The 25,917-nt window shown below is 38.7% G+C and overlaps 2 protein-coding genes and 1 pseudogene across 2 annotated transcripts; all 3 read right to left on the bottom strand.

Moving 5' to 3' along the window:
* Window positions 1-780: 780 nt before the first annotated feature.
* On the bottom strand, window positions 781-2,514 carry Sprr2d (small proline-rich protein 2D). The gene is made up of 2 exons (NM_011470.2): window positions 2,473-2,514; window positions 781-1,419 (listed from the first exon to the last, which is right to left on the bottom strand). The coding sequence occupies exon 2, from the start codon at window positions 1,398-1,400 to the stop codon at window positions 1,143-1,145; it is 258 nt and encodes an 85-aa protein (NP_035600.1). The 5' UTR covers window positions 1,401-1,419; window positions 2,473-2,514; the 3' UTR covers window positions 781-1,142.
* Window positions 14,825-15,055, bottom strand: Sprr2c-ps (small proline-rich protein 2C, pseudogene; annotated as a pseudogene).
* On the bottom strand, window positions 23,569-24,949 carry Sprr2b (small proline-rich protein 2B). The gene is made up of 2 exons (NM_011469.3): window positions 24,907-24,949; window positions 23,569-24,224 (listed from the first exon to the last, which is right to left on the bottom strand). The coding sequence occupies exon 2, from the start codon at window positions 24,203-24,205 to the stop codon at window positions 23,909-23,911; it is 297 nt and encodes a 98-aa protein (NP_035599.2). The 5' UTR covers window positions 24,206-24,224; window positions 24,907-24,949; the 3' UTR covers window positions 23,569-23,908.
* Between the last annotated feature and the right edge of the window lie 968 nt (window positions 24,950-25,917).

The following is a 25,917-nucleotide window of genomic DNA, read 5'->3' as shown; positions in this document are numbered from 1 at the left end:
GATAATCAGCCTAGCTGCTTACAAGTGAATGAATGAATTTAGAAAATTTGGCATGGATACATAATGGAGTAATCATTAATGATAATAATGATAGCATGTCATTTTTAGATAAGTGAATAAAACTGCATACAATCATGTTAAGAAAAAAATCAGACCTTTTAAAATACAAGGCTGGCATAGTTGTTTCAATTATAGAAGTACAAAAACATAAGTATGATAATTGGTATAAATGCATTACTATTAGGTTTGTGGAAGGAGACGAGGGAGAGCAAAATGCATGGGGTTTTGGGGGAATATGGGAATATGTCATAAGTGTCACATGTATATCTGAATATCAGATAGTCTTTCTGGGTTAGCATGTGCTAAAGGAGACATTGTAGTTATGCAGAATGAAGAAAGAATATGTCCCTTAAGCAAACCAACAGAAAACTACTTTTGTTATAATAAAAAGAAAAAAAAAACAGTCAAAACCTGATTACTACAGAATGACTTAGGGATCAATGAATAAAAAGAAAGGCCTACAACACATAAGAAAAACAAAAAGGCAGACAAACTCAAGAAAAGACACTCAGCGGTTTCTCCAAAGTAGCACAGGACTTGAGAACCAGGTGTCTGAAATTATGCAATCACGGACAGTTTAGAAGATTAGCTGGCCAGCCCAGTAGGAGCAGAGCTGACTGATAGAGGTCAGGTTGAAAATTTTCCAAACCAAAATGCAAATACATGAGTTACAGATAATAGTGTAAGTTTTAGAAGGAAGGAACACATGAACGTCATTATGTAGATTGTACTTTATTCAGGAAATGAAACCATGCTGACAACACAAAACCAAAGGTGATTGAGAGTTTTTGGCAACATCTCCTGAGGGCACAGGATAGATAGCAGCTATAGTTCCCACTGAGCACCTGGGATACTGAATAACTGAGGACAGATCATTCTCTGCAGCCCCTTGACACCAAAAGCAGGACAACTTCGGGGAAACATCTTCCCTGTTAGGGGACATCACAGGAACATGGAGGGTGAAAGGTGAAGGAGATTCCTCTGCAATCATGCCAGGATTTGGAAGGAAGATGGGTGTTGCTTTGGAAGTACATGAGATAGATTCTCTTCTTTTCCCTTTGTCCTGATGACTGCTGAAGACCTCACTTGCTCTTAGGTGGGCACTTCTGCTGGCAGGGTGGAGGAGGTTGCGCAGGAGGGCATTTCTGCTGGCATGAGGGAGGGGGACATGGCTCAGGACAAGGCTCTGGGCATTTTGGAGGAGGACAAGGCTCAGGGCACTTTGGTGGAGGACAAGGCTCAGGACACTTTAGAGGAGGACAAGGCTCAGGGCACTTCTTGGGTGGGCACACAGGTGGAGGCTGGCAAGGCTGCTTGCACTGCTGCTGCTGGTAAGACATAGTGCTGGATTCTCAGGATCTGAAAGAGATGACATGAGTGTGTTCAGGGACAATCAATTCAGAGAAGATAGATGGAACTCTGGAGCTTCAAGTCCATTTGTCTCTTTGAACATCAACATTATTTTCCAACTCCTATTTTAGAGCTGATTGGCTTTTCCCTTTCCTGTCAGCACTCTGTTGCAACAGCCTTGGGAATGGCTACTATGTTTCAGACCTTTTCTTTTCTTTTCCTTTCCTTTCCTTTCCTTTCCTTTCCTTTCCTTTCCTTTCCTTTCCTTTCCTTTCCTTTCTTTTCTTCTCTCTCTCTCTCTCTCTCTCTCTCTCTCTCTCTCTCTCTCTTCTTCCTTCTTTTGTTTTTTCTTTTTTCCAGAGCTAGGCAAGCACTCTACCACTGAGCTAAATACCTAATCCCCCTTTTTGTTGTTGTTTTGTTTTGTTTTGTTTTGTTTTTGTTTTTGTTTTTGTTTTTCAAGGCAAGGTTTCTCTGTGTAACCCTGGCTGTCCTGGAACTCACTCTGTAGACCAGGCTGGCCTTGAACTCAGAAATCTGCTTGCCTATGCCTCCCAAATGCTGGGATTAAAGGTGTGTGCCAACACTGCCCTCAGACCTTTTCTTAAGGGAAACTATTTTGTTCCAAAGAAACAAGTAATGCTGTTCACACAAGGAAACACCTTCAAGACAGGCAGTCTCAAGGACTGATGCCCTGAAAAATCACAAAAACAGTTTCTGTCCTCTTTATTACCTACATCATTCCAGCAGTTTGTCTGAGGCTGGAGAGTAAAGGACATCAGGGAAGTCTCGGGTTCTAATACTTACTAAGTATATAGCCTTTCAAAGAACACCAAAAGATATACATGAAAGAGAAATACCTGGTCTTCTACAAGCTATTGAATGTAAGGAAAAGTAACTTATCACTCTTGACTATTGTATTCACTGCTAATTTTCTAACTACTAGATAGCTACCATTCATCCCATGATCAAAACTGAACTCAAGACACATATTCCCTCAAATGTCACTACAGCACATAGGAAGAACAACATGTACAGAGCAACTCAAGTAAAGACACTTACCGGGTTCTCCAAAGTAGTCTCGGCCTTGAGTACCAGGAGTCTGCAGTCTCACAGTCAAGGACCAATTTATACGACAAGCTGGCCAGCCTAGTAGGAACAAATCTGACTGATAATGGGCAGGGCCCAAAATTTCCAAACCAAAATGCAAATGCATGTATGACTGGCTTGACTGGGACTCTACAAAATGGGAAATATCCTGTTCCTGGACATCATCACCGTTGAGACCTGTGACTCAGTGAGCACTCAATGTTTTAAGTTTCGGTGAGATCTCACTGGTTGCCTATGTAATCTTTTGTGATTATAGCAAATGCTTTTTTTCCTCTGTTACAATTTTCTTATGTCCTAAATTGTGTGTTTTATTTATTCTACTTCAGCTTATTAATATTCTGTGGTGCACTGACTCACTTATATTCCTGCTTTCTAAGGATAATTGGCCTATAGACTAAAGGAAAGAAAGTATTAAAAGTTTTAACTGTTGTTTTAGCCTCATATATGACAACCCTCTGCCTGGAGTCAATTCATGTGTCCTTCCTGACAATGCTGATTTTTCTGAATTTTGGAAAATATTATATGCCCTTCATAGCAGAGACTAATGGTCTGTGGTCTTATCATTACATTCTTCAATGCTGCATGTCAAAGAACATATTTGAGGTATATATTGGAACTCACCAATGATGATAACCTCAAGACAGATTATCATGACAGTACCAGAACTAAAATTGCACTTAACATACTTAACATGTTCTTTCTTAGGTGGTTAACACACACACAAACATACACACACACACACACACACACACAGAGGGGGGCAGAAGCTGAGTCAGACAAAGAGAAACAGAGACACATACACAGAAAGACCATTAGTCTTACAGTTTAACCAATCTCCCATGTAGCTACATTCATCACTTCCTGACTTTCTAAGGCTTTACTTAAATTATTGTCATATTAAAACTGACAAAATTAATTAAAACTTTATTGTTTTGTAATTTTCAATTTATTTGCTAGCTACTATTAGAAAAGGCCATCTTTAATTATATAAAATTTTGAATCAATATTCCATAAATATTTATGGTTTTGAAAACATTGTTAAAAATGTCTGAATTTTTATTCAATGCCATCAAAATTTTCAAATTGTAATTAAATGTATTTCAGCCTGATAAATAATTTATTTTCTAATATATTGCTAAAATAATACAAAATATACACAAAAATTTTCTAAAAGTTCCTTCTGGTTTCTAGTTTCTGCCCTAAATACAGTCCAAGTCCAAGTGTATCTACAGATGACCTAGGGGGAAAATATGATGAAAATGCATACCACATAATACTGTATGTACATATAAAAAAAAAGCAACTAATCTGTAACAACTATGAACAAAACTATGGCATGTTAACTGAAGTTATACAGGAAGAAGAAAATAAATACAGTGTGATTTCACTCATATTTCATCTTTAAGAAGATGATCTCATGAGGTTTATAGGATGATGTTGGTTTCCATAAGAAGAGTATGGGTGAGAGAAGGATAGGGAAAATTTTCTGAAAGGGATCTAAGCTACAATCGGTGCAAACATAAATTCAATGAAGTTTTTTATATTGTCAAATCTCTACATGACAGAATTGTGTTTTCACCCTAAAAGATGCTATAACAAGAACTTCATGTCTCTCAAGAAAGAAATCTAAGAAGACTTCAGAAAATGGAGAGATCTCCCATGTTCATGGATTGGTAGGATTAGCATAATAAAATTGATCATCTTACCATAAACAATCTACAGATTCAATGCTATCCCCATCAAAAATTTCAGCACAATTATTCACAGGCATGGAAAGGGCAATTCTCAATTTCATGTAGAAAAACAAAAAACCCAGGATAGTGAAAACAATTCTTAAAAATAAAAGAACTTCTGGAGAAAAATCACAATTCCTGACCTCAAACAATACTGCAAAGCAATAGTGATAAAAACAGTCTGGTATTGGTACAGAGACAGACAGGTTGATCAATTGAGTAGAATGGAAGATCTGGAAATAACATTGCACACCTGTAGATACATAATCTTTGACAAAGAAGCCAAGAATGTACAATGAACAAAATAAAGCATCTTCAATAAATGGTGCTGGTCTAACTGGCAGTTGGTATGTAGAAAAATGAAAATAGATCCATATTTGTCACCTTGGACAAAGCTCAAGTCCAAGTGAATCAAGGACCTCAACATAAAATCAGATATACTGAATTTAATAGAAGAGAAAGTGGGAAAGAGCCTTGAACTCATGGGCATGGAGCTTGGGGGTGGGATTTCCTAAACAGAACCTAATGGCTCAGGCTCTAAGATCAAGAATTGATAAATGGGACCTTATGAAACTTAAAAGCTTCTGTAAGGCAAAGGAAATAGTCAATAGGACAAATTGGCATTCTACAGATTGGGAAAAAACTTCACTAACCCCACATCTGAAAGAGGGCTAATATTCAAAATGCATAAAGAACTCAAGATGCTACCCTCCAAGAAACCAAGCATCCCATTCAAAAAACTGGGTATAGAACTAAACAGAGAATTCACAACAGAGGAGTCTTGAATGGCCAGGAAGCACTTAAAGAAATGTTCAAAGTCCTTAGTCCTCAGGGAAATGCAAATCAAAACAACACTGAGATAACACCTTACACCAATCACAATGGCTAAGATAAAAAACTCAGGTGACAGAACATTCAAAGAAAGAGGAACACTCCTCCATTGCTGGTGGAACTGGTACAACCACTCTGGAAATCAGTCTGGCATATATCCAAAAGACGTCCCACCATGCCACAAGGGCACATATTACACTATTTAAATAGTGGCATTATTTGTGATATCCAGGAGCTAGAAACAACCCAAATGTCCCACAATGAAAGAATGGATACAGAAAATGTAGTTCATTTGCACAACAGAATACTATTCAGCTATTAAGAACAAGGACATCATGAGTGTGGTAAGCAAATGAATGGGCACAAAAATATGGTCCTTAGTGAGGTATCTCAGACCCAAAAGAACATGCATGATGTGTACTCTCTACTAAAGGGATATTAGCCAAAAAGAAAGCACCAAATACCCAGGATACAATCCACAGAACTCAAAAAGATTAACAAGCTATAGGGCCCAAGTGAGCATGCTTCAAGCCCACTAGGGAGGGAGAAGAAACCAGAGTGCAGGGACAGAGGAAACCGGGTGGGAGAGGGGAGCAGGAGGGGCAGGGGAAAAGGGGAACATATCAGGTTTGGGGAGGGGTACCAGAAGTGAAGCCCCGAGAGCCAGCAGAAGAAAATGGAAATATAAAACCTCAGAAGGTGAGAGGTAGGTAAACCCAATAAAATATACCAGAAACCTGGGTGTTAAGAGAATCTCAAGACTTGAAGGGAGGAACCTTAGGTGAAATGTTCAACAGTGGACAGCGGGAACTTGTAGACTCCACCTCCACTAGAATGACAGGGCATCAAGTGGAGGGATGGGGTTTCCATCTCACAGGCAAAAGCTGACTCGGAATCTTCTCTGTTTAAAAGAACTGCAGGGACCAAAACGGAGAAGAGATTGGAAAGGAGGTTCAGTGACTGGCCCAAATTGGGACCCATCTCAAGGGGAGGCTCCAAGGCCTAACACTGTTACTGATGCTATGATGTACTTAGACAGGAGCCTAGCATGGCTGCCCTCCCAATAAGGCCCAATAAGCAGCTGAGTCAGAAGCAGATAGTTACACACAACCAATTGACGAAAGTCAGAAATCCCTGTGGTTGAATTAGGGAAAACCTGTAGGAAGCTAAGGAGGAGAGCGATCCTATAGGAAGAGCAGCACTCTCAACCATTTTGGGCCCCTAAGATCTCTCAGACACTGAAGCATCAACCAAGCAGCATACACTAGTTGGTCCAAGGCCCCTGACACATACACAGCAGAGGACTGCCTGGTCTGGCCTCAGTGAGAAAAGACTCACCTAACCCTTGAGAGACTTGAGGTCCCGGGAAATGGGGAGACCTGGCAGGTTGTGCAGGGTTTGGGGGGCACCTCTTGGAGATGGAAGAGGATGAATGGGATGAGGAACTGTTGGAGGGTAGAACGGGAGGAAGATATTGACTAGATTGTAAAAGATTAAAGATCTTAAAACAATGTTTCAGGTGTTTACTTTGATATTTTTAAAAGACACTTAACACACTGATGTACACAGATAGAAGTGAACTTGTGAAATGGAATCAGGATAGAATTGTGTTAGAAGCCTCCTCCCTGTCAATGAGCTTTCATAGAGCTAGAAGATGCTATGTAGGCTGAGTGAGAAAAGGCATCAATGATTTTACCTAGCATTGTACCCCGGAAACTTTACCACCACCCTACCAGTCAAGATGTACCCACTTGGGCAAAAGTACCATGACCGTTGTGATACTAATCCAATCAGTTTATGATTAGCCTGCAACCCTTTCCATCATATATACACCATACTGTAAACACACTCAAAAGCTGATGGTGGGAAAAGACATAGAACTGAAGGGAACTTATGTTCTTAAATATCTTTCTAGATGAATTGGCACAGTATTAAGACAACTTCTAAATATACATTCTATTACTTCTTTCTATTCTGTTTTTGTGGTAAAAATACAATAACCCAAAGCAAACGTTGAAGAGGACATGGTCATTTTTTTCTTTCAGTTTTAGAAGGGATGTGGTCCAGACTGGTGGGCAATACATGGTAGAAGGATGGTGAGTAGACTAGCCTAGGAGGCCAAGAAATCATATTTCATCAACACAGGAGGACAGGAAATTGGAACAAGCTAAAAATCTCAACCTTTCATATTGGAATACAGTATTTTTTTAATGACATGTGCAGTCATTGCCTGGAAAGATTTTTACGTAGAGTGAACTGTTCCTGGGTTTATTTGTAGTTTGTTTACATATTATTTTTGAGTTTGCAATGTAATGTCATCATTTATCCCTTTCCTTTCTTCTATCTAGTCCCTCCTATCTGTCCCTTCTTGCTCCTTTTCAAATCCATGGCCTGTTTTTCATTAATTTTTGTTACATGAATGCATGTGTATGTATATACATTTATAGTCCTAAATATATCCTATACAGTATGTATAATATACTGAACATTTGTTATTGGAGAGCCAACTGTTGTGCTCTTCCCCAGGTAAGAGTATTTCTACCACTCTCTGTGCTTTTTGTCTCTTATAGTTCTTTGTGTAGAGTAGAAACCTCATTGTCTTTCTCCCATCTGCTCTAGTATGTTTATTGCTGTTGAAGATACCATGCAAGCCTCCAAAGGAAGAAAACAACCAACAATCCTAATCAGAAAAGACTCTATTAAACCAAAACAAGAGTATGGCCCAATAAACCCAAGAGTGCAGTAGTGAAAAGCATACTTTTACAGTAACCAGCAAGTCTTGTTTGAATTGGACATAAGATGGGTACATCTTCAATATATTAGGAAGTTCACTGTGAGACTGTTTCTCCTAGTAATTTTAGAAGCTACACACAGGAATTTTCACCAACATGAGTGCATAAACATGAGCTGGGACAGATTCAGGCTGAGTTTTCATATGCTTGTTGAATATATGCATCCAAGGACCCTTTTATAAGACTGCTTTGGATAAGCAGGTCCATGAATTTCCTAAACAGAATGCCAATTATATATAAATGGCTAAGCCTGTAGTCTACAAAGAAGGGATATCATCACTGTTCTTAGACATCTTCACTGCAGAATAGTTCTGAGTCAGAGACTCTTCCTTTTCATCCATTTTCAGTAACTATTACCAGCTATAAAAAATGAAGACTCTTCTAACTGTTTTTTATAAAATTATTTCCTCTTTGACTACCACATTATTTTCTCTTCTTCATCTTCCCTGGATTTAAAACTATGAGTTTGTTGGTCCCTCAGAAAATTAAACATAGTACTACCGGAGGATCCAGCAATATCACATATCAGCATATATCCAGGAGATGCTCCAACATGTAATAAGGACACATGCTCCACTATGTTCAGAGAAGCCTTATTTATAATAGCCAGAAGCTGGAAAGTACCCAGATGTTCCTCAACAGAGGAATGAAGACAGAGAATATGGTAATTTACACAATGGAATACTAGGCAACTATTAAAAACAATGAATTTATGACAAATGGATGGATCTGGAGGATATCATCCTGAGTTAGGTAACCCAGTCACAAAAGAATGTACATGATATGCACTCACTGTTAAGTGGATATTAGCCCAGAAGCTCAGAATACCCAAGATACAATTTGCAAACCACATGGAACATAAGAAAAAGGAAGACCAAAGTGTGGATACTTCAATCCTTCTTAGAAGGGGGAACAAGACACCCATGGAAGGAGTTACAGAGACAAAGTGTGAAGCAGAGACTGAAGAAATGACTATCCAGAGACTACCCCACCTGGGGATCCATCCCATATACAACTACCAAACCCAGACACTATTGTGGATGACAAGAGCTTGCTGATAGGAGCCTGATATAGCTGTCTCCTGAGAAGCTCTGCCAGTGCCTGACAAACACAGAAGTGGATGCTCACAGCCATCCATTGGACAGAGCACAGGATTCCCAATGAAGGAGCTAGAGAGAGTATCCAGGGAGCTGAAGGGGTTTGCAACTCCCTAGGAGGAACAACAATATGAACTAACCAGTGTCCCCAGAGCTCCCTGGGACTAACTCACCAACCAAAGGAAACACATGGTAGGACTCATGGCTCTTGCTGTGTATGTAGCAGAGGATGGTCTGGTTGGTCATCAATGGGAGGAGAGGTCCTTGGTCCTGTGAAGGTTCTATGCCCCAGTATAGGGGAATTCTAGGGCCAGGAAGCAGGAGTGGGTGGGTTGGTGAGCAGGGGGAGGGGGAAGGGTATAGGTGGGTTTTGGAGGGTATCTACTTTAGGTTTTTGTCACTTTGAAGCACACTGAAGTATTTACTTATATTATTGCATTTGTTTTACAGTCTCTCAGTATGCTACAAGAAGGAAAAAGCTAGAAGAAAAATCATGTGTCTGCCTTCTGTAACAGGTAGGGGTGTTAGTAAGCCATCTGCTTAACTAGTTTGAGTGTGCCATTTTCTGCGATCCTTTCTTTCATTAACAGAATCACAGACTCCACCTGTGTGCTCTGCACTGAAGGTACTGTCATCTTATCAAGGAGAACAGTGTTGCCAACCCCATGTGTGACTCTGCTTTCAGAGTGTCTCCCAGGTCCCTCAGCAAATATTCTTACTCTCCTCAGGTAAGTGCCTTGCATTTTGCTGTTGCTATTGCTTCCTTGTCTTGACAAAGCAATTATGAAAACTTTCTGGAACATTAATTTATAGTTGGAGAAGAAAGATTAAAATGAGGAAGGTGAAACAAACCCTTCAATTAGTTCCAGCTCTGTTCTGAGAAGCACCCAGACATTGAATCAAGATCAGTGAAGCATGTGAGGTTCCTATGACTGTAAATGCTTCTGAGTAAGGAAGAATTTAGCTGAGAATGCCATTGTCCTTGTCCCTAAAGGGAAAGAGTCATCTGTTCTGCATCTGGGGCCAGGTGCTGAGTAATTTATGACCATGGATTGCTCAAAAAAGCTAGTACACATACCACAGAGCCAGGTCTATATTTGCATATCACACCTATAGAATCTTCCTTAGACAAATATCTAGTTCCTGTTATGCCAAATTTCAAAATTACCAAGTAATCACAGTATTGTGATTATGGTGCCATATAACAAAATGTTAGTTACATCTGAAGTTCTATTGAGTATAGCCCACATAGAAAAGTTTGAAGGGATTAAGGACAGTATTAAAAAAGGAAGACTTACACTAGTATAAGAGATGTGAGGGCAGCATAGATCAGGGGATATGGAAAGGGATTACAAAACTGAATGTCTTTTGAAAAGGGTACATGGACCCCTGCCTCCAATCTTGAAACAGCATACTGCTCCATACCCCAGATCTTCACCTACCTCCCTGGAGGCTTTCCCCAGTCCAGTACATCCAGGTGAGACACCCATGCTTCAACGTTCCCATATGCTGTGACCCCAGAAAGGCCAACAGCGGTGAGCTCTGTTCTATACTATTAGAGCTCCATCTTCCTTCTGGACCACACCTCCACCTGCAATAGAGAATCTGTACCCTACACTACAGCTTACAGCTCTGCTTGCATTTTGAGAAGCCTGCAGCTATCTGGGACAACCAGGCTTACTACTCCCAGGGACTGCCAGATCAACCAATAGCAAAGACAACCAGATGGAGAAAGGCAAGTACAAAAACATAGTCAACAAATGCTAGTGTAATATGGCACCACCAGAACCCAGCTCTACTATTGCAGCAAGCCATGGATATACTAACACACCCGAAGATTAAGACTCTGACTGTAAACCTCATTTTGGGAAGATGATCGAGGCCTTTAAGAGGATATAAATAAATCCCTTAAAGAGACACAGGAAACATAATGAAACAGGTAAAAGCCCATAAGGAAGAAACTAGTAAGTCCCTTAAAGAAATACAGTAAAATACAACCAACAGTTAAAGAACATTAATAAAATGGTCCAAGATCTAAAAATGGAAATAGAAGCACTAAAGAGTAGACAAGTGGAAGCAACCCTGGAGATGGAAAACCTAGGGAAAAAATGCAAGCATCACCAACATAATACAAGCTTAGAAGATACCATAGCAGAAATTAATATATCAGTTAAAGAAAATGACAAATATAAAATGTTTCTAACTCAAAGCATACAGGAAATTTGGGACACTATGAAGAGACCAAACCTAAGAATAATAGTAATAGAAGAGGATGAAGATTCCCAGTTCAAAAGACCAGAAAGTATCTTCGACAAAATCATAGAAGAAAACTTCACTAACCTAAAGAAAGAGATGACTATAAACATGTAAGAAGTTTGCACAACACCAAATAGATTGGACCAGAAAAGATGATACTCCTGCCACATAATAATCAAAACTCTTCTATAAGAGTCCCCAGGCTCCACCCACTGTTTGGCTGTGGGTATCTACATCTGTCTGGGTCTGCTGCTGGGTGGAGCCTCTTAGAGGACAGCAATACTAGACTCCTGTCTGCAAGACTCATAGAGCATCATTAATAATGTCAGAGATTGGTGCCTGCCAGTGGGATAGGTCTCAAGTTTGGCCAGTTATTGGATGGCCATGCCCTTAGTCTCTACTCCATCCCTTGTGCATGAAATTTTTGCAGACAGGATAAATTTTGGATTTGTGGGTAAGTTGGTGTCTCCATCACTCCACTGGGTTTCCTGCCTGGTACAGGAGGTGGCCTCTTCAGGTTCCATATCCCCAAAGTCATGAGTCATAGCAAAGGTTACCTCCATTGATTCGTGAGCACCTTCCTTTTCCCAGTTCTCTGTCTTGTTCTGGTTTTCTAAGGTTTTTTATGAGTCAAATAACAAACCTGAGCATCAAATTTAAATATTTTTGAGTTTTCATTTAACTTTATATTTTACTACAGTATATTCTATTCCATTAAGAAAATACTGCATTAAGTATCAAGATTACACAATAACATTTACAAGAAATAAGTACAGAAACAGGAGGTTCTACATAGGCCCTAGATTCCTTGGCTAAAACCACTTCACCCGAAAATTGCTACATTTAATAATACTTTATTTGATTTGGGTGAGGTAGCTTGGTTACTTTTATTTTAATTTTTGAAAATAGTTTCCATGCAATATAATCTGATTATGGTTCTGAATCCTCAACTCATCCCAGATGTTCTATACCTTTCCACCACAGGCATCTACAAAGTAAACAAAAAGGTAACAAAATGAGGTAAAAAAACAAACAAACAACTGAATAGCACTAAAGAAATGACCAGAAAAACAAAGACCTAAAGAAAAACTACAGGAAACACATACAAATACAGAGACACACATGTTGGGTAAATACATATATCTCATTAAAAATATAAAACAAATACCAATTTGTAAACATAATATATAAGCAAAAGGCCTATGGTTTAACAAAAGAAAAAAATCCCAAAATTCTTTTGACTTCTATTTGTGTAGGACATCTACATCTGGCCATGGGTCCTGGACTTAAACAGTTTGTATACCCATTAATAGGTCTTGTGGGGTGGGGAGTGGTTGGGAACATCCTCATGGAGACAGGGGGACCCCATTAGACCCAGACCTGTCCAGGTCCTGTGCATACTGCCAGAGTCTCTGCAAGTTTATATATTTACCAGTCCTGCTGTGCTTAGAAGGATAACGATTTCAACATCCACATGAATTTAAATGCTGTGATAGTGGAGTAAATATAAATATAAAACATCAAATAAAAATACAGTACAGTAAACCAATATTGGAAACTAGAGGTGTGCTTGCACTGCTCCTAAAGATGTGACTGACCAGACCATTCCTGGGGGAACAGAAAACAAACTTCCACTAGTAGGTTACACTAAAAAGCTGCACTTTGGGTAAGTGTATACCTTGATAAAGATCAGATTTTCAATTCAACACCATATGTTTGTCTCAAGCAGGGGTATAGACAAGTGGATCACTTCTTCTTATGTTGATATTATGATTTCCTTGTGTTGACAAGACTCCTGGCACTCACCACATACTATTTCAGAAAGATATACTGGAATGTCACTAAAGAACCATTGGAGAAACAAACAGAACTTCATTGTTTTAGTCATTCCCATGAAAACTTTCACTCAATATTACCTTTTGGAAAGCCATCTTGAAGAATCTGACTGTGCTTTGAGGGAATGAATGAACAAAGACTCCTAAAAATCATAGCGACTCACACCTCTCCTCAAGTAACTTGTAGTTGAACAGATAATCCTGATGGTTGCAGAGAAAATGTCCTTTAAACTTCATTTACTACAAGATGACAACCATTAGTTCCATTTGCATTTTCATTTTGGTCTATAAAAGGACTTAGTTGTCACTTGAAATACTTTAAGTGACCTGTGTTTTCAGTACATAAATATAAATGCTGCATATCTTCAGTATTGAAAATTCTAAATTAATATGGGAACCACCAATTTGTCTGCCTGTGCAATCAGATGAACTCTTAAAGTACCTGCAGCAGTGAGGCACGATGAGAAGATGCTTCCTAAACTTTATGGACTGTGAAAGGAAGCTGATAGGAGAGTTAGAGAAGCAAAAACCAATAAGACACCAGAATCATTATACCTGTGGAAGAATGAGTACCATCCACATAATAGCAGGACCTGACAGAAAAGTGGGCAAAAAGGAACACAAATTGTCAGATTGTGAGAAAGTAGATTAACCCAAAACATATGGATATCAGCATGGTTTCTTCCAAACAAATAACACTAAAGCAAAACTATTATATATTCATATTATATGAACCCCATCACCACTTAGGTTCATATACACAAAGTCCAATAGAGCATGCAATAGACTTGCCTTCATACCCATCTATATTTTAGTACTACTCCTAATATTCAAGGTAAATAATCAACCTTACTGCTTACCAGTGAATGAACGGTTTAAGAAAATGTGGCATGTATATGTATTAGAGTAATAGTCAGTAATGAGGAACAATGATATGTTGATTTTAAAATTGTGAATGAACTGCATTTTGACATGTTAAGAAACATAAGAACATTGTAAATTTTAAGGCTGGCATAGTTGTTTAAATTAAAGAAATAGAAGACATAACTATGATAAATGATGTAGATATGTAACTATTAGGTCAGAGGAAGGGGTCAATGTAGAGCAAAATATATGGGGGAGTTAGGAGAATGTAGACATATGTCCCAAGTGGCACATGCATATTAGAGTATAAGATATTCTTTTAAAGTTAGCATGTACTAAAGAAGACATTTAGTTGTCCAGAATGAAAAAAAATGTGTCTCATAAGCAAGTCAACAAACACTGTGTAATATTTGATATGATCCAATATCAGTCATACCTTGATTGCAGGAGAGTAACCTTGGGATCAATGAATAAAAATAAAGGAACATAAGCATATCAGGAAGAAAATAGAGTGTTTTAGAAAAAGGGACATATGAATACCATTAATCAGATTGTGCTTTATTCAGGAAATGAAACCTCAGTGACAATACAAACAAGATAACTGACAGTTTTGAAAAACATCCTCTGAGTGCACAGAATAGACAGAAGTTGCTCTACCCTCTAAGCATCTGGGACACGGAACCACTGAGGACAGATCATTCTCAACAGCCCCTTGACAACAAAAGCAGGACAACTTCAGTGAAATGCCTTCCCTGTAAGGGATCATCGCAGCCACAAGGAGGGTGAAACATGTAGAAGATTCCTCTGCATGCATGACAAGCTTTGAAGGGAAGATGGAGGTGTTGCTATGGAAGTACTTGAGATGGATTCTCTTCTCCTGAATTCTTCTGAAGCCCTCACTTGCTCTTGGGTGGGCACTTCTGCTGGCATGGTGGAGGAGGTTGCACAGGAGGGCATTTCTGCTGGCATGAGGGAGGAGGACATGGCTCAGGACAAGGCTCTAGGCACTTTGGAGGAGGACAAGGCTCAGGGCACTTTGGGGGAGGACAAGACTCTGGGCACTTTGTGGGTGGGCACACAGGAGGAGGTTGGCAGGGCTACTTGCATTGCTGCTAGTGGTAAGACATTGTGCTGGAGCCTCAGGATCTGAAAAAACTTCATGACAGTGTTAGGGGTTAATTAATCCAGACAAGATTGATTGAAACTTGGAACATCAACCCCCCTTCCCCAGGGCAGAATCATTATTCCATAACTCTTGTTTTAGGACTTCCTGGCTTTTCCATTACCTGTCAGCAATCTCCTAAAGTAGACTTGATAAATCTTTTGTTTCATGATTTTTTTTTATTCAGGAGAATTAGTTTGTTTCAGTGAAAACAAAAATGATGAATTCACAAAGAATCACCTTCAAGACAGGAAGCCACAAGTACTAGTGACCTGAAAAATCACAAAACCAGTTTCTGTCCTCTTCATTGCTTGTATCATCCCAACAGATTGTCTGAAGTTGGACAGTAAAAGACAGTTGAGGAATCTCAGGCTCTAATACCTGCTAAGGTATAAGGCCTTTCAAACAACACCAAAATATGCATATAAAAGAGAAATAAACTCTTTTAAACCACCTATCAAATAAAAGGAAAAGCTGCTTACCACAGGGGTCTATTGTATCCATTGCTAAACTTATGACTACTAGGAATGTGCCTTTCATCTCATAATCAAAACTGAACACATGACACTTACTCCCAAAAACTCACTACAGCACTCGGAATAAACATAAAGACAGACCAAATCAAGAAAGGGCACTCACCGGGTTCACCAAACTAGACCAGGATTTCAGTACCAGGAGTCTGCAGTTGTGCAGCCAAGGATCCCTTTATAGGATTGGCTGGCCAGGCCAGTGTGAGCAGAACTGACTGAGAATTTCCCAACCAAAATGCAAACCAGTGCATGACGAGCTGGACTGGGACCCTAAAGATGGGAAATGCCCTCTTTCTGGACTTCATCACTACTGAGTGTAGTGACTCAGTGGGTGTTCCCCCATTTCAGTGTCAGTAAGATCTCACTGGTTTCCTAAGTTCTTTTGTTGTTGTTGTCGAAGTCAATATTTCTTTTTTTGTTGTTTTGTTTTGTTATAATTCTGTTGTGTCCTAACTCATGCATTCTATTTGTTCTGCTTCAGGTTATTCATATTCATTGATGTGCTGGCCCATTTATATTCCTGTTTTGTAGGAATATAATTTGTCTACAGGATGAAATAAAATATTAAAGGGATTTTAGCTGTGATTTTGAATTCTTCTTTAACAACCATGTGTGAAGGTCAGGTCATATCTTCTGCCTATTATGTACTATGCTTTTTGTGAATTATGGGAAATAGTATACGCCCTTCATAGAGGGGGCTAATAGCCTTGGTTGTTATCTTGACACTCTTCATGACTGCATGTCAAATGACATATTTGGAGTATATATTCAGACTCACCTTTGAAGACTGTTCATCATGACAATAGAGGAACTAATATTGCACCCTCCCTAACAATATTCTTAAGTGGTTAGTATGAAGACACACAGTCATTCACAGTTCACTGCTGTGAAGAGCTGTTGAGATCACCTATGTAACACAATAACATTCATTTTTCCTTGCTTGAGCTTCCAAAAGATCCAGTACACTGAATCCCTCACATGTAATTGGCACATGCACGTGCATGGACACACACACACACACACACACACACACATCTGTGCTCACAAAGACCCACAGGGGTTGAGAGAGTGAGGGAGGGCAGGGGCAGAGACAGAAAGACAGATAGTCAGACACAGAGACACATACACAGAAAGACCATCAGTCTTACATTTTAGTCTCCAAGTAGCTACATATATCATTTTCTAATTTCAAAGACTTTACTAAAAATCATTTTCATCTTAAAACTGACAGCATGAATTAAAACCTTATTGTTTTTATAAGTTTTGATTGATGTATTCTATACTATTAAAGGCCATTTTGGATGACACAAATTTTTTAATCAATATCAGATAATTATATGGTTTTTAAAGACATTATTGAAAATATCAAATTTTATTTAATACCATCAAAATATTCAATTAGTAATTAAATATATTTCAGCATTATAGCAATTTTATTTTCTAGTGTATTTTTAAATGGATAGAAATTATACACAGCAATTTTCTACAAGTTGCTTCTGGTTTCTAGTTTCTTTCCTAAATACTCTCCTTGTCAAACTCCATCAACAGATGACTTTGTTAAAAAAACATATAAATAGGTACCCCTATGGTTGAATTAGGGAAAGACAGAAAGAAGCTGAGGAGAAGGGAAACCCTGTAGGAAGACCAGTAGTCTCAATTACACTGGACCCTGAGATCTATCAAACACTGGGCCACAAAACAGGCAGCATAACCAGCTGATATGGCCCCCAACACATACACAGCAGAGGATTGCCATGTCTGTGTTCAATGAGAAATGATGTACTTAACCCTCAAGAGACTGGAGGCCCCAGGGAGTTTAGAGGTCACAGGGTTGGGAGGTAGGGGGTAGGGATGCATATTATCATGGAGAAAGGGGGTAGGGAGGATATATGGGATGTGGAACAGTTAGAGGATAGACCAGGGTGGGGGGGATAAAATCTGGACTATTAAAAAATAAATAATTAAAAACAAAAAAAGCTAAATTGTAATATAAATTATTATCTATTATTATCTATGCCTTCTGTCATGGTTTGAGATGTGAATTTTAAGCTATTGCTTCAGTGGTCTGTCACCGGCAACCTCTGCTCTGCAATCATGAATTCAAACACTCTGGACGCATAAGCCCCAAATAAATTCTTTCACCTACAAATTAATTAATTAATTAATTAATTAATAGAATAGAATAGAATAGAATAGAATAGAATAGAATAGAATAGAATAGAATAGAATAGAATAGAATAGAATAGAATGCATCTCTTAATATTGTATGGCATGTGAAAGAAACTAATATGTAATAACTGTAGACAACAATGGTATATTATTGAATTTAGCTAGTAAGAGGAAATCAAATAGTACTTGATTTCAATTATATTTCATCTGTAGGAAGTTGATCTCACAAAGGTTTATACAATGATGTTGGTTTCCATGGGAACATTATGGGTGAGAGAAGGATGTGGAAAGGTTTCTGAACTAAGCTTCAGTCAATTCAAGCATGAGTTCAATGAAGTATTCTATATTTTAAAATATCTACCCAATATAATTTTGTTTTCACCATAAAAGATGATAAAAGTTCCAGGTATGAAATGTTAATCTGAATCATTGTACCCCACTTTATATATACTATATTGAAATATATTAAAATGTAAAAGAAATCTCCAATTAAAAATAATTTGATACTATAAGAGACCCTTATCACAATGACAGACACAAATAGAAGTTGCAAAAACTCATGAACAATTTCCTTTTAAATGATTATAAAATCAAACAATATATAAAACTAAAAGTTCTTAGTATTGAAACTATCAGAACACAGGATTTAAAGCAAAGGCAGCTATAACATATTTATAGGTATGGATGCCTACAACATCCAATATGGAATTAATATCAAAAATTACCAAAGAACTCAGAGATAAAAAAATAGACGCACACATATACAGAAAGAGAGAGAGAAAAAGAGAGAGAGAGAGAGAGAGAGAGAGAGAGAGAGAGAGAGAGAGAGAGAGAGAGAGAGAGAGAGAGAGATATGTTTGGACAAATGTTCCAGTGGTTAAAAACACTTAACTTCTCTTAAGGGACTGAAGATAACCACCCAACATGCACATCAACCAAATCACATCTGCCTGCACCTCCATCCCCAGAGCATCTGATACCCTCTTCTGAGACCTCAAGCATTGCTTAAACCCACACACAGACACATATAGAGACACGTAATTAATGAAATAAAGTGGAGGTGACTCCAGTGAGAGAAGTAGTAGGGAGGACAATACAGAAAGAGAAGAAAAGACAAGGGACAAATAATATTAAAGCGGTTTGCTAAAGCCCCAACAATTCACATTATTTTGTATTTAGATAAAATTTATTAAATTTAATTTATCATACAATGAGGACATAGGACTCACATGATCCAGCTGGTGTGCCACTGAACATCTCTTCCTTGAAGTCTACATTCCATGGTTCTAGAAAATATTATATATTCTGCCAAGTCCCATATACCTGGACCACCTAGGAACACAAAAATCACAAGCATGGAAATACATGCATAAATATATCCTAAGTGGAATTCATATGTTGAGGACAATCAATAACAGTCTAATTTGATGAAGTTCCCACTCAGGAGAAATGGATACATAGCTGATTCTAAAACTTAGCCAGTACCTGTGGCTTATGGGGTAATTTTTCTAAGGAAAACAGATTGTGGAAAGCTCAGGTCCAGTGGATATATACACACCCCAACTTCTGCATCTGTAACTCAGAAAACATTTTTGGCAAGAACCAGAATATTGGAGAGGGGGTCTAAAACTGTCTCTCGTGGAAATGGATGCATACACAAGCCCTGAACAACAGCAGTATCAAAGACATATTAAAGAAACAAAAATCACACAGGGTTCTACCTTTAGACAAAGAAGTATGGGAAAGTAATGACTCTAGCAAAAGAGCATTGATCCCTTCTTTGGATGAACATGGTCAGCCTTAAAACTAGTAGACTCAGGAATTTGTATTTATATATTTTTATGCACATGTGAGCAACACAAAATAACAGTAAGAAAAGGAGGCTAGCAGCTTGAGTGTGGGGGACACATGGGAAGTGTTCAGGGGAACCTTGTCAGAAGAGACTGGAAGGAATGAAGATCAGGCTAAAGTTATATAAGGTTTTTTTTTTCAATTAAAAGCATAATTCAAAATTTAAAATTAAAATCAAAGCAAAGAAGTGGAAGCATACACTTTTTTTAATTGAGCAACTTTAATTTGTAAAATGAACAACTCATTATGTAAAATTTAATAAACTTCTGAAAGACATAATGGAGTATAGCTTGGGAATGAGTTATAACAACAGGCTAGTTTACTTAAGAAATATTTTTAAAGATTTTTTAAATTTATTTTTTAATTATGTGTATAGGAAGCTTTGTTTTTTTGTTTTTGTTTTTGTTATTGTTTTGGTTTGTTTGCTTTTCTGAGAGCAGTTCATCTGTAATCTTTCTATTAATTAATGTATTTATTCCCTTTATATCCATATTGCTGCCTCCCCTCCTGGTAGTTCACCCCTGAAAATTTGTTCCCTTTAACACTTTCCTCTGAGAGGATAGAGGTCACTTGTATCTCCTTCCACTCTGGCACATCAAGTTTCTGCAATAATCAGTATAGCACACACCTTTAATGCCATCACTTGAGCAGAGACAGGTGGATCCCTGAGTTTAAGGCCAGCCTCTTCTACAGAACAAGTTCAAGAACAGCCAGGACTAGACAGAAAATACACAAATTCTGTCTCAAAAAAAGAAAAAACCCAAAATAAATAAATACTAAAAAACAATAAATAAATCAAACAACCCAAACAAAAGAGTAGCTACAAACATGAACCAAGATTTTCCAAAGGAAAAACAATGTCTGACAAGCACTTTTTTTTTTATTTAAGGAAAACACTTTGGAGTCAGGGTCCTTTATTTCTTTTTAATTTTGGAGTCAGGGTCCTTTATTTCTTTTTTGTTTATTAGGCCATGAATTCATATGGAATGGGCTCCAACAGCTCAGGCTCTTTTCTGTTGGTCCTCACAAAGTGTGGTTCTATAGGTGGTGCAGGCTGGCACTTCAACTGTACCCAGGTGCTCTTCTCTTTGGCTTCTCTTTCTTCTGCTAAGGACACAGTAGTACCTGCATCTTTTACAATAATCAGAAAGTATTGAATTGGACACAAGATCCTCTCACCAAGAGGGAAACAATACCTTGAACTTGAAACCTAGTCAAGTATCCAAGACAGGTGAAATCCTGAATATTGGAAACGAACCTACACACCACTTTACTAAACATGTAAACCAAGCAGGCTCTGATGGGACCTACTATCTGCCTCTGCTGTTGACAACAGGCAATTAAATCCAGAGATGATGGGTCCTGGCAAACCCGGGTACTGATGGAACCCAACAAAAGTAACTAAGTGTGGATGTCACCTACTATTATCCACTTCTGATGGCAGCAAACACTTAAAGTCAAAGCTGATGGCTTCTGGTGTAACCTGGGCACTGATGGTACCCAATAGCAGCCTTTGCTGATGGCAGTTGGCAATATCAACTTCAATTTCTTCAGTCTTTGTAACTGCACACTCCCTGGCCAAGAGGTTTGCAAGACTCAGGTGAGATCCAGTTGAGAGCCATATCTTTGTCAACTTAACCTTCTTCAAAGTCCAAGAAAAAAAATGCCTGTTCCAAGGCACTAATTTAGATGCCTGGAGCCTCCTGGCATGGAGTAGGTAAAAATGAGATGCAGAGTAGGACTCTGGTGTGGCTTTAAAGACTGGGGGTCTCCAGATGTTCTAGCTCTCAATCTATACTGAATAACCAGTGCAGAAAGAACTCCCTCATTCTGGATGAAAAATGAGTTCCTTCTTTATTATATAGAGAAAGGAAAAACTTCTACCCTTTCATTGATAAACCTAAGTCGGTAAGAAGAAGGCTTTGTTCTCATTAGTAAGATTTAGCCTGCTTTGCTATTAAGAAAAGACCTGTTCTATCCCATGGTAAGGAAAAGCCTGCCCACTCCTTCTGCTGCATTCTCCTAATCTTGCTCTCTCCTCCTGCTGTGATGTCACAATAATGCCCTTACTCTCAATGCCTTTTCTCCCAATGCTGTGCCTTTACTTTTAAGTTCTTCTTGAGTTCAGTTGTGTCAAAAAGTTCTCTTCAGCTCAGTTCTGTCTCTTTTCTTTGTCATCAGCACTTATACATCTTTCAGAATACATGACCATATAGTAAAAGGTTCATTACAAATTTACACATAAATTCAAATCATACATCGAAAAAGAAGTTTAAAACAATTAATGTTTACATTCATATTCATTAAAAATAATTATCTGGCTAAACATTTATAACCTGTCACAGTTCCACATGTTCATGGAGAGTTAAAAAGTTTAACTAAGTTATTAGTGAATTTTTTTTTATAGATAAGCCCAGTCAATATTTTACCTTCTGTCCTCGCACCTATGATAGTTTTATAGCCTCTTGGGATCTGAGTAGTAGATGTCTGCTTACTCTCTAAGATGCAGCTAACTGGTGACACATGGGAGACAGGAATAATTTTCATTGCAGTTTTAACTATCAGAAAGGACCTAATAGCAGTCCCACTCTAAAAGAGCTGAATAAATACTGATCTTAGGAATTCTTATAGAATCATCATTAAGAATTAAGAAGTCATCTAATTGTCTATATAGCATCACTACATCTTTGTAGATCTGCAGAAATCTGCTAGTGATTGTCGTATATGTTTAATGGTAACAGGAAAAGCATGTGAGAACAGGCTTTATATGCTTTCTCGGGCAGTGTGACCCAAGATGGCCATCTTCCATTGCTTCTGCCTTGTGTGTTTCATGTCTCTCTGTGGCTTATCCTTCCCAAGGGGACACCTGTTCAAGTCTTTTTAAAGATAAGGTTTTTGCCTAAAGTTCTGCCTGAATCTCATCAGTGCCTGAAGCTCAGTTGGAGATTCCTTTGTAATGTAAAGTCAGTCATTCCTTGGCTTCAGAACTTTGATCAAGGTGTTTCTTTGGGCATTCACAGTAACTACTTAACTCTACTATGTCTTCAGCTGCCTTTAAACAAGCTATTTTGTGAAGACTGGCTTCCAGAAGCCAAGAATGAGGGAAGTCATAGTGTACAGAATTTTGTGAGATGTCAGAGTAGCAAGAATACCTACGGAAGAGGCATTATGGCCTCTCAAAAACGCTTTTTTTCCCCATTTCTTCAATCAAACCTGTTTTTAAGGATTGTTATCACCTCAAAGAATTTCATAAGTACCACAAAGTCCCTTTTCTTTAGTATCACATAAGAAGTGTAGTAAATTAATAAAGTCATTGGGGAAGAATAATGTAGTTTTAAAATAGCATTTGCTGAGTAGTTATGAGAAAGTGACACAGGGGTATTGCTGATAATGATGGAAAGCTGCTTCTGCTAGTGCATGGACAATTACTGAACTCTATAGCATGCATTGGGGTCTGACAGTACCTATACCTTAGGTGACAATTCAAATGTATACTAAAGATGAAAGTTAGTAATTGATTGTAGATAAGTAGGTGGCTGACAGATGATAGTGTTTTAGCTTATATTTAAAAAGATAATATTTTAAGAAGTTAAGTAATTTGGTCTTCAAAACAATTAAATCTTTATATGGTCAAAAACATAATTTTGAAATAAGATTGAATTGGGGGGAGGGAGTGATGGGGCAGGGGGTTGCAAGGGGAAACCAGGCAGGGGGAAACATTTGAAGTGTAAATAAATCAAATAACCAATAAAAAAGGAATAAGGTTGAATTAGTCTTTGATGTGACTACATTTAAGAAACATTGAATTAAAATTTAAAATCTCTCTACCAAAGGATAGAAAAAACCCTAAATAATAATACAGTATTAGGCAGTTTTGCAAGAAAGAATGTATTTATTAGACCATCACCAAAGGGGTTCTTTTTTTTTTCAGGAAATGAAACAGCAGTGACCATTGCCCTGATCAGGTAACAGGCAGGCTGAGAAGGCTCCTCTGAAAGCACACAGTAGATACCTGTTGTGCTTCCACTGGTGTACTGAAACAAGAGAAAAGATCATTCTCAGCATCCCCAGGAAAGCAGCAGGAGATCAGCCTGAGAGAAATGCCTTCTCTGTGAGGAGCCATCATAAGCACATGGAGGATGAAGGGTGGAGAAGATTCTTCTGCATCCAGGACAGGCGTTCAAAGGAGGATGGAAGTGTTGCTATGGAGTTGGTGAGCCAGTGAGACAGATTTCTCTTACTTCCCAGTCCTGATGACTGGGAAACCCTCATTTATTCTTGGGTGGACACTTCTGCTGGCATGGTGGAAATTGCACAGGAGGGCATTTTGGCTGCCATGGCTGAGGGGGGCATGGCTCACAGCACACTGGGGGAGGACAAGGCTCACAGCATACTGGGGGAGGACAAGGCTCAGGGCACTTTGGAGGAGGACAAGGCTCACAGCATACTGGGGGAGGACAAGGCTCAGGGCACTTTGGAGGAGGACAAGGCTCAGGGCACTTCGGGGGTGGGCACACAGGAGGAGGCTGGCACGGCTGCTTGCACTGCTGCTGGTGGTAAGACATTGTTCTGGAGTCTCAGAATCTGAAAGGCATTACATGACAGTTTTCAAAAGAGGTGATCACAATGGAGAAACTAGGCTTATCGAACTGTAGAACCCTGTGTACCTATGTGGGCATGCAAATTTCCCATACTATTTTAGGAGGTCCTGGATTGCCTCTTTTACTTACACATTTATTTCATCAGCTTTAGCAAACCTTTTTTGAAAATCTCATGCCACTTTCCCTAAGAATCTATTTCTGTTTCACACCACTGGAAAATACTATTTATGTGAACAGAATATCCTCATAACCTTGACATTCTTATAGACAGTACCCATCAAATGCTAGGATATTCCAGGTGGAATGGCTGGACAACACAAACAGCTGTTGAAAGAATAGGTGGGATTCTCACTAGCTTGTGGCATAAGCGTTTGAAAGGGATTATCCATATCCATCAAGATATGATAAAAGGAAAGCACATATATTGTTTTGTTTTCATCTCAAATCACAACTTTCTCAATTATTTTGCTGTTGCCTGGATATCAAATTTTAGCTCGAACAAAAGCAAAAGCATGCTTGCACCACACATGATATCCTCCATTCCTAAAGTTGCATCTTCTAAGTCATACTCATCCCTTGATCAATTTGGACCGACCGAACTTACTGTGCTCATGACAGTACCAAAAAGAGCAGACCCTCTCAAGAACTCAAGAAATCAGACTCACCAGGTTCTCCGGAGCAGACCAATGCTTGAGTACCAGGAATACTGCAGTCAAGCACTGAGACTCTTTTTTATAGGATTGCCTGCCTCACCCAGTGGGAAGTGGATCTCCCTGTAATGGGCTGGTCCTGGAATTTCCTAACACAAATGCAAATTCATCCGTAACTGGCTGGACAGGGACTCTACAAAATAGGAAATATCCCACCCATGGCTATCATTACTAGGTTGAGTCTTGTGACTCAAGAGTCCTTTTCTTTCTTCTTGCTTCCAGTAATTGTGGTACTTGGAGCTTTTCCAACTGTTTGATACATCTCTTTCTTGACTGGAAGCATAAGCCTTTTTTCATGACAGCCTCTATTTGTCTTAAATTCAAGGTTTTCCATTATTTGAACCTCTTTAGTTCATCCTTAGTTCGTTGCTAGTGTGTAAAGCCATTTACACTTTCCTTTTTCAGAAGTGGAGGGGTATTTTCCTCACACATTTACAAGTTTGTTAGAAAGAAGAGAAACAAAAGATACCAAGTGCCCCCCTCAGTAAGCCATGGGGTCAGGGTCTTCTATTTACTATAGATTTTTTTCCATAAACATGGGGAAATAATACCCATGTGCTAACATCACTGGGCTGCCTGTGACCCTACTCAGCATAGAGTTTCCCCCTTCATCTTTCTTTTCTTTGGATAATGTCAAATTTGACCTACATTCTTTGCCTTTTAGAATTAATCATATTCTCTCTAGAATGATGCTACTCTCCCTGGACAGATTGTGGTGGCAGAGTGGCATCCAGTCTCCTCAGTGCCTTTTTTTCTTTGCTTCCCTTCAATTATCATTCAATGGAAATGGGGAAAAGTGAACAAATATCCTGAGAATTAATTAGAAATTTATTTAGCAGACCTCATTGGGTGTTCCCAGTGGTACTCCCTAGGGTTCAGAACAAGAAACCATCACATGTAATTAATAGAGAGTAAAGTAGAAGGGTTGATCAGATCATTAAAAGTCTGAAATCTCAGGCAGGGAGA

This window comes from Mus musculus, chromosome 3 (genome assembly GCF_000001635.26).
Source record: "Mus musculus strain C57BL/6J chromosome 3, GRCm38.p6 C57BL/6J".
Lineage (NCBI taxonomy): Eukaryota > Metazoa > Chordata > Mammalia > Rodentia > Muridae > Mus > Mus musculus.
The sequence above is the reverse complement of the archived record's forward strand: the minus strand, read 5'-3'. Positions and strand labels throughout refer to the sequence as shown.